At 34.0% G+C, this 9607-nt stretch overlaps 1 protein-coding gene across 1 annotated transcript; it reads left to right on the top strand.

The window, feature by feature from the left end:
* Positions 1-3096: 3096 nt before the first annotated feature.
* On the top strand, positions 3097-8212 carry LOC104892422 (methylsterol monooxygenase 1-1). Its single transcript, XM_010678351.4, has 5 exons — positions 3097-3620; positions 4325-4647; positions 7122-7269; positions 7367-7399; positions 7746-8212. Exons 1-5 carry the CDS (start codon positions 3291-3293, stop codon positions 7797-7799), a joined length of 888 nt encoding a protein of 295 aa, XP_010676653.1. The 5' UTR covers positions 3097-3290; the 3' UTR covers positions 7800-8212.
* Positions 8213-9607: the final 1395 nt, after the last annotated feature.

Here is a 9607-nt window from a genome sequence, read left to right as displayed (position 1 = left end):
ATATATTGGCCTTTCTTAATACCCCCTCTCCTAAACAATTAGAGAACATGACTTAATAAATTGAAGGTTTTTGGGTATTGCCCCCCATATCAACATAACATGGGGTCTACATATAGTGCTTTTGGGAGCTTTGGTCCCTAGTCTCACACTCTCACTTAGTCACTTTGCCTTAGCTTTAAGCCTTTAATGGCTTACTTCACTGCCACTATAACTGTTATATTAATCCCATCTACAAAGACTACAATAGTTCCTCCCTCTATTAGTTGGAGCGAAAATAACAAATAAATATTCTTATACTATTTTTTTTTTTTTTTTGAAAGAGAAATTTCATTAATTGAAAGCCAAACGGCATCTACAATAGATATTAAAGAAAAACAAGATACAATTAAACAAGGTTAAATCAAATTCGTCTTCGAAGAAACTATAATGAACCAGATCGAGCAATACAGCGCAGCCCCCTTGTATTTGCTGAATCAAACAGCTATTGATGAGGAAGTCTATCATTCTGACATAGTTTGGGAAGAGCCTTCTTGATCGAGCCATGTTAACCGCATCCGAGATTCCAATACCTTCATGTTGAGTTTTGAACTTCAACCAACAAGAACAATTTCTCATACCTAAAAACAAAACAACCACACTCACAACTCCCATAGAGGAGAAGGAGATCTCCACAACAAAGACTAAAAACCCCATAACAGGGTTTGAAGAAATCTCATAAAGAGATACTGATTTATTCAACAAAACAAGAAAATAAACTAAAAACTGAAAATAAAAGGAAAAAGGGGGCTTACCATGGATGAAATCATCCATGGCAGCCCCTAACTGATGAAGAAGAAGTAGGGGAGGCTAGGGTTTTAGAGAGAAAAAAGAAAGAGGGAGGCTAGGGTTTTAGAGAGAAAAAAGAATGAAAAATATTCTTATACTATTTACGGTTCCATTATATGCAGTCTTAAAGGTATATATACATAAAACTGGAAAAAACTTTATCTACCCAGTGGGTCAACAACCCACTACTAATAGAAATAAATAAATAGTGGGATCTAACTCAATAAAAGCTAGCAAAATTCCCTTCATTAATTAATGTATATTTGTTATTTCGATAAAATCTAGCAAAACAATAATATCAGATTAATTATGGAGTCATTAAATGCTTCTAAAATACTCCCTCCGTCCCTTAATAGAGTGCCCATTTCTTTTTTGGACACTATTCAAAGGTAAAGAAAGCCCTCAAAAATATTTCTAATATATAAGAAAAAACATAGTCATGTGGGGTCTTGTTTGATTCGTCTCATTACGTACATTAAGAAAATCAAACTTTTATAATTTTTACTAATATGAAATTAAAGATATTAACGATACAAAACGTGCATTGGCAAACGTGCATTGGAGAAATGGGCACTCTATTAAGGGACGGAGGGAATACTAAGCTATTACGAGAATAATTTCAATTATGGCCAACTTCTCACATCAATCTATGGGATATTCCATTATGATCTGCACTATTACGTACATTGATTGAGTGATCCTAAGGGTTGTCAACCCTCTTACTATTGAATTTTCATTGGTTAGGAAAAATATTATTTTTATATCTCTTCTCTCCACATTTATTACATACATATCAAAATTTTATTCTAATGTGTCTAAGAAGGTTGGCAACCCTAAGGGTTACTCAAACAATTTCCTAGTATTACTACGTACCTCTGTTTCTTTTAAATCTATACAATCTGACTTTCATGCTTGTCAATGTCAACATAATGATTTGACCATTAATATTTGTAATTACAAACAACTAAACTTTATGACAATGTTATATTTGAAAATTTTATGTCGAGATGAAACTAACTAGATCTCACATTACTAGGAGCATCGTGGGTCTTTCCTCTTAAGGCGTCGTTTGAGGCTCGTGTCTTTAAAGCCAACCCACCTCCCCTTTCCCCCTTTGTTGTCCTTAGAATTTGATCTCTGGTCTCCATTGTGCAAAATAGACAGTGGAATCAAGAGATCCAAGAGTTTTTGAAATCATATGAAGGCTCCAGGGGCAGAACATCAAGGGGGTGGGTGGGAGCTGTTGTCCCAGCCAATTTTAAAAAATTTCTATAAAAGATGAAAAAAAATATTTTTTTTAAAAATAAAATAAAATATTTTTTATGTTTACCTCATTTAGAAATACAAATTACATTTTTGATCCACCCTAAGAGTAATTTTTTGGTTTCGTCCTCTGTATATTTGTTGTTATTAATATTTTTACAACTAATTATTTTTCAACAATAACTTCACCTAAAAGTATGCATAATTAGAGATTTTTTTTTTCTACAATTAGTATTTCTTAAATTTTCACTTATTTCAAAGCAGATTTTTTGGAAAATTTATATAAATACGACTTAAACTGGTCAAAGCAACTTGATTTCGAGTTAAAAATGTTAACTTTAACCTAATTCATTAAATTAAACGACTAAGTCGCATCAACACATTTACTTAAATGGGTTGAAAATCCCAACCCTAACCCATTTATTTCAGGTTAGGTTTAGATTAGATTAATTTTTCCCAACTCTAATTTTGGCTTGTTCATATATTCAAACAACAATAAATATTTGTTGGCAAATGACTTTTTGGCATCTAAAGAATTTGTTTCTCACCCAAAAGTGTAAATTTGGTTTTAGACTTTGCTCTTTGTTTGGCTTTAGCTTTCATTTAGCACTAAACAACCAATACTAATAGTTGATTTTACCAATGACATCCATAAACAACCAATATTCAACACAGTCAACATAAATCGCTTGATACACATAGCCGATCAAATCAACCAAATAAACTAGTCAATCGCCCATCGCCAATTGCCAAACACCCGTGACAATTCTTTTGGACTAAATTAATAAAAATTCAGTTCTGTTTAGTTCAGACAAATTCAGTTCTGTTCAATTCAGACAAATTCAGTTCTGTTCGGATAGTTTTCTCTTACAATTTCATTCACTTCAGTTTACTTAAGACAAATTTAGTTCAATTCAATTCAATTTGGTAAAAAACGTAAATGTCATTTCCACCATTATATTCTACCTAAACAGTGATCACCCCCATCTTTAAATATCAATCACTTGTTCTCCTTTGCCAATTGCCAGCCCAACCCAGCACACCAAAACAACCACCAAAACAGAACAAAACAAACTACAAAACAAAAAAAATCAAATCAAACAAGAACTCAACTCACACATAGTTACATACATTACAATATTACATACTCTCTCTTCTTCTTCAACTCCCCTGCTTTTCTCTCTCACCACAAAAACTCAACAATGCTGCCTTACAAAACCATTGGAGAGGCTGAATCTCTCTTAAATCGAACTCTGACTTTCTCAGAAACTCTTTGGTTGAATTACTCTGCTAATAAATCTGATTATTTCTTGTTTTGTCACAACATTTTATTTCTCTTCGTGATTTTCTCTCTCATCCCTGTCCCTCTTGTCGTCGCTGAACTTATGCGCGCAACCAACATTGAGCGTTACAAAATCCAGCCAAAAGTCAGATTATCGTTTGCTGAAATGATATCTTGTTATAAGACCGTTATGAAGATGTTCTTCTTTGTTGTGGGCCCACTTCAACTCGTTTCATACCCTTCTGTCAAGGTCAATCTTCTTAAATTTTTAATCTTTTTTTTTTGTTTTGTGTAATTTTGTTTCTTTAATCTGAGTTTTTCAAAGGTGGGTCTTTTTTTAAAAAAAGATTTTGAGGAGAAGATTGTAAAGATTTTATTTTATTTTATTTTTACTGGGGTTGATGGGTGACATGAGATGAATTTTGATTGCATGTTGATTGTGATTACATGCTTGACTTGAACTGTTGTATTGGTACATAGATTTTTGATGTTTGTTTTGTTGATTTGATTTTGGTTAAGGAAGTTTTTGAAGTGATTGTGATTGTAGATTTGATCAATTTGTATTGAATGATTGTTTTTTTGATGTGTTGGAATATAGATTGTTATAATGGTTTGTTTTGCTGGAATAGTGTGATGGTCCAATGACATTGGGGTTTTGTGAATTTGATATGTATGTTCAATTGTTCACAAGATATGGGGAATGTTTTCATAAAAAATGGGAATTAATTGGGATTCATAATCTTTAAATGTCAGATTCTGATGTATAGTGGAAATTGTTTCTCAAAATATTGTGATACTGGAGGATGGAAGTAACAGATTGGATAGAACATAAACAGCTACTATTAGTAGTAAATTGATATAGTTTTCTTGGAACCTTTTCTTTGTTTCCTTCAATTGAGTGATTGTTAGCTGATGATTACTGGAACTAAATTGATTGATTATGATATATGACAGTTAATTGGGATAAGGACGGGACTGCCATTGCCGTCAGGGTGGGAGATGTTGATCCAATTAACTGTATATTTCATAGTTGAGGACTATTCGAATTATTGGGTTCATAGATTTCTACATTGTACATGGGGGTACGAGAAGATTCACAAGGTGCACCATGAGTATACTGCGCCGATTGGTTTTGCAGCCCCATATGCACATTGGGCTGAAATTTTGATCCTTGGGATTCCGTCATTTCTCGGCCCTGCGTTGGTTCCGGGTCACATGATTACCTTTTGGGCGTGGATTGCTTTGAGACAGATTGAGGCAATTGAAACACACAGTGGGTAAGCATGCTTATGGCCCTCTCTCTTTTCTTTTCAATTTTTGTGATGGTCATTCATTTTAACACAATGATTATAAATAGTTGATTATTACCTTTTATCCTTCTTTTCTTTCATGTCTTAAGTAGACTATCAAGAAAGGCATTTGGATTTAATGATCTTTAGTAGCACCATGCTTCTTGTCCACAGTGAACATAATCAAAATGATTATCTTCTTTGACTCATTGTACACCTTTTGAATTTCACATTTCTTCCTAAAATGTACCTGTTGGTGAACTGTAAAATTTATACAATAGCTGTAATCATTGACTAAATGATGGAGGTGAGTATCAGTCTTACATCTATGTAGTTTACTATTTTCTTCAGGCCTGAAAAATGATTTTGACATTCTATCATTGTACTATTAATATGTTTTGACACGGTCAATTCTGTGTTATAGAAGATTGTATGGCTTTCATGTCCAATAGCATTGCCTAGTCATCGTTGATAAATTTCTGGTTCTTCATATCCCTGCTTAGTCACTCCCAAACTGAAGTGTTGAAGTATCCATACCGAGATGGGTACCTTAAGTGAAATGAAGAGTGCGAGTACTATAGCTCATTTCAATGAATCAATAGAGAAGTTATTATCCATTATTTGTTAGCTTTATTAGTTTCCAGCCCTTTGTACAAGCCAAATTTACTCTACTTAGGCCATCAGGCTGGTTGTGTGTTTTTTTTTTAATCATTTACAAAGACTATGCATAAGAATTATTGCTTTTTCCTAGGTTTAGGAATCAGTTGGTGATCAAACTTTGTGCCTGTGAGGCCTTTAACTGTATCAGAATTCAGATTGTGAGTCTCAGAATTATGCATTGCTCATGTGATGGATGTAAAAGGTCAAGCGATGTGATTTCAGGAACATGCATTGATGTCTATCGTGATTGGGTTGTGGATTGTAATTGCCATAGCCCCTTCCTCATTATCATATAGTAATAATTTTGCTTGTAAACATATATTGTGTGGTTGCACCCTTAGTAATGAATTCATAGAAATGTTCTAGCTGTAACAATTGGCAAGAAAGGAAGAAAGTAACTTGAGAAACCTGCACAGTGTTGTCTCATGTAGATGTATCTTAAGTCTGAATGTCTGATAGACCAAAGGTATCTCTTTTCTAAAGAGCACATCTTTGTCTTGGGCTTTTATAAATTCCTGTCAAAGTTTGCATTTAACTATTCACAATATCATAGGATAGATTTAAACTTTTATCATGAGCGGAGGATGACGGAAAGTTTCTATCCTTGAGGCTAGATTGTTATCAACCTGTTCTAACGTTATTCGAAGAGTAATAACAGATTAGTGTGCAAAGTGGGAGAATTGTCTTTTTCCTGTTAGCATTTGTCATTTATGAAGGAGTTTATTGACCGATAAAGTGATATGGTAAATATAGTTTTCCCCTAGAAAGTATCTGTTGTAAGATTTTTCACCTTTTACTTGATCTGATATACATAATCCTTTTACGTTCTTTTCATGTCTATCTGGAAAGTATGACCATTTTATTGTAGAGAAGGCACTAATCATGTTAAATAATCAATTGATGCAACTTTTTGGCTTTGGGCCTATGATATGCTTGATTAGCTTTTGGCTGTACAAGTGTGATTTATTTGGATATCTTTTACTGTTTGCTTTGACTTTAATTCGCACAATAAAGCACATTTTGAGCATCTCACATGTAATTTACAAATTCTGTGTTGGTCATGGTTACAAACAGATTACTCTGTTTTTGCAAAGACACTAACAATAATAAGATTCTATGTTGCTTACCTTGCTCAAGTATCACATGTCATTTTTCAAATCTCAATGTGGATGTTCTTCATCCAAGACATAAGATGTTAATAAAGTGATATTCTTAGTTCTTATAACTCCTTATTACACTGCTATAGAGTCTCACCTGAGGAAGTTTTCTATTAAATTTCAATATGGTGCTTGTTCCTGGTACTCTAGTTTGTCATCATGTAGTGCCTTCGTACATGTTGGTTCTGTTTGGTTGGATGGTTAATATGTTCAACGAAAAATGATTTTCCAAGAAAGACGTACTCTAAGGGACCATACTATTGTAAATTAGTGTTCTCTTGTGTGGTTCTTTACAAGAAAAGTTAAAGAGAAAAGGAAAAATGAACACGGAGGGGAAAAGCCGAAAAGGTGGATGAGAATTGGGAAATAAGGAGGTAAATGTGGACTTCCTTTAGGGAAAAAATGAAAATTTACCATCGTTGGGAGGACTGTTCGCCATTCTTGGGGGTTTGTTTCCATCCTTCACAAACCAAAACACAAAAAGTTGGAAAATCGCTTTTCTGCAAAATTGTTTTCCTCCCATCCAAACACACTCTTTGAAGTGGAATACAAGCACTCCACACCCTTTGTTTTCTGTCAGTGATTCAGGTTAAGTTTTCATTGTTGCTTATCTGGAGATAAATTTTCTTATCCGTTGTCATGCAGATATGACTTTCCATGGAGCCCCACAAAGTATATCCCATTCTATGGTGGTGCTGAGTACCATGATTACCATCATTATGTTGGCGGACAAAGCCAAAGCAATTTTGCTTCAGTCTTCACTTACTGTGATTACATCTACGGGACTGATAAGGTGATTGCATTATTCTGTTTCCAGTAATTACTTAGTTTTCTTTTGAATCTCATCTTATATTCACTGCTAATGCTTATTTTATTCATTGTCTTATCAGGGATTTCGTTACCAGAAAAAACTCCTTGCAAAGGTACATAGACATACATTTGATACCACGACTTTTGTGCTTAATAAGGAGTAGTTGCTATGAAACCTATCTTTATCAATAAAACAGAAACTTTATCAAATAAGTGCATTAAGGACCGCGTAAAAACAAGTTTTGGAACGGAGAAAGTCTGAGATTTTCTTTCTCACCACCTGGTTGTTTAATGCTTCATCGGACTAGAATTTAAGTCAATAATTAACAGAATAACACTTCTTCTATTATATAGTTATAATGCAGTTTATATCTATACTAAGTTATTAACAGATAGGTTTCGGTCAGTTTGTTAGTTTCTTTATCTATAAATAACCACGGTGAATGATTTTCCATGCAGTTGAAAGAAGGATCAAGCAGCAACGATCAACAAAACGGACTCAAACTCGATTAGGAACATCCTTGGAATACTTTGTTTGTTCCTCTGGGTGGATTTTTTCATGTAGCTTTAAGTATATGACGCTCGCTATGCTGAGCTGATCATCCAACTGTGACCTGTGTAGTTAACTGTTACCCCCTTCCTTTTTTTCTCCTTTTTTTTTGTTTTTTTTTGGGGGAGGGGGGGATATGTTGTAGTGTTATACTTTTCTTCTTTTGTAGTTGCGTTTTTGAAACCCTTTTATGGGTTGAAAAAACTTAATGAAAGTGATTATGTAGGGTTGGTACTGGTAGTATCTGTAATAGTCAGGTTCAGGGTTTATTTGGGGTTGATTTTGGGCCATGCTCAAATATATCAAAACTTATGTAAGATACAATCTAATTCTAAAATATTCTACATGTATCTAATTGGTTGGGTTATTTGGGTTATCGAGTTGGGTCTGAATATAGTAAATCCGCTATCAAATATCGACACTTGACCCCTTTCTTGAAATTTTTTCTTCAAAAATTATTAAAAGAGACGGTCTAATTTTAATATAAAAGTAGACCTAGTAACTAAACGGATTAAACTAGTGACCGAAATAAATTAACCTAGCAACTATTGGGCTTCAATATTGGGCTTAGCATTGCCTAATTTTAATTTAAAAGTAGGCGGTCTCTTACAAGACAAACTCTTTTTTCTTAGCCCCCCACTGGGGATCTTACTAGACCATCACCTCATTCAGGTTAGCCAGCTTAACTATATAGGTTAATGCTTGAGGGTTGGGGGAGATATAAGGAAATCCCTACTGTTAAGCACAAATAGATAGTGGGGTTCGAACTTGTAACCTATAAGTCACAAAATGAGTTCGCCACCATCTCCACCAAGCAAGCTTGGTTGACCCCCTTCTTGAATGGTAGGTGATGTATTATTCACTTGTACGGATTGGTAATTGTATACTTCCTTCGTATTTTTTAGTTGTTACATTTTGGTAGTAATTACTTTTACTCATTTAACTTGTCTGGTTTGTCCTTCCTTATAAGGAAGAAATATAGTCAAGTGGGATTTTGTTATGTTTGTCTAAATGTGGTTTCCAAATCAAATTTTTATAATTTATGATTAAGCATAATCAAAGATATTAAGGCTCAAAGTAGTACATTGGATTGCGTGAGAACAAGAAGTGTAGCAACCAAAAGAAACATATGAAGTATATTAAGAGTAAAGCTATGTTTCAGCAATTTTTTTTAAGGTATGATAAAGAGGACTCATCTAAAAAAGACAAGAGGAATCCTTAAATGAGTCCCATGATTATCTTTATATTAAAAATGTCATTACAATAAAAGTATAAGACTATCTTTATTAAATGTTAAAGTATATAATAAAGACCATAATTTTTGGGTTCAAAAATGGGTATTACACCTGCCAAACAAGTTGGCCCGGTCGAGTTGACTCAATTAGTTTGGGCTTTGGTTATTTTTTGAGTCTGGTCACTTTTGGGGCAAGCTTAGGGTATGTTTAACGTATAGTTTGGAGCAAAGTCTTACAAGAAGTTTTTGATAGTCTTGGAGTGGGTTTGGATAATCAAGACTCCACCCAAGACTATTGATATGGGACCCGTATTTTCTAGGCCACCAATAACCTGCCACGTGTCTTTTATTTTATTTTTTCTTTGTAAAAATCTGACATATGTTAAGTAGAGAGTATGGATAGTGTGAGGGATAATGTGTAAAATTTGAATGAGTTTGGAGTGAGTTTGAAAATTAAAAAGTAGGTAAAAATTAGTGGAAAGCTGATGTGGCACAGTTTGAAATTTGGGTTCGGGTCTGAGGGATAAACACACCCTA

The sequence above is a fragment of the Beta vulgaris genome, chromosome 5 (assembly GCF_026745355.1).
Source record: "Beta vulgaris subsp. vulgaris cultivar EL10 chromosome 5, EL10.2, whole genome shotgun sequence".
Lineage (NCBI taxonomy): Eukaryota > Viridiplantae > Streptophyta > Magnoliopsida > Caryophyllales > Amaranthaceae > Beta > Beta vulgaris.
The sequence above is the reverse complement of the archived record's forward strand: the minus strand, read 5'-3'. Positions and strand labels throughout refer to the sequence as shown.

Coding starts and splice junctions, on each gene's coding strand:
- LOC104892422 (XM_010678351.4), top strand. CDS start 3,291: ATGCTGCCTTACAAAACCATTGGAGAGGCTGAATCTCTCTTAAATCGA. Junction 4,648..7,121: donor GCAATTGAAACACACAGTGG/GTAAGCATGCTT, acceptor GTTGTCATGCAG/ATATGACTTTCCATGGAGCC. Junction 7,400..7,745: donor AGAAAAAACTCCTTGCAAAG/GTACATAGACAT, acceptor TTTTCCATGCAG/TTGAAAGAAGGATCAAGCAG.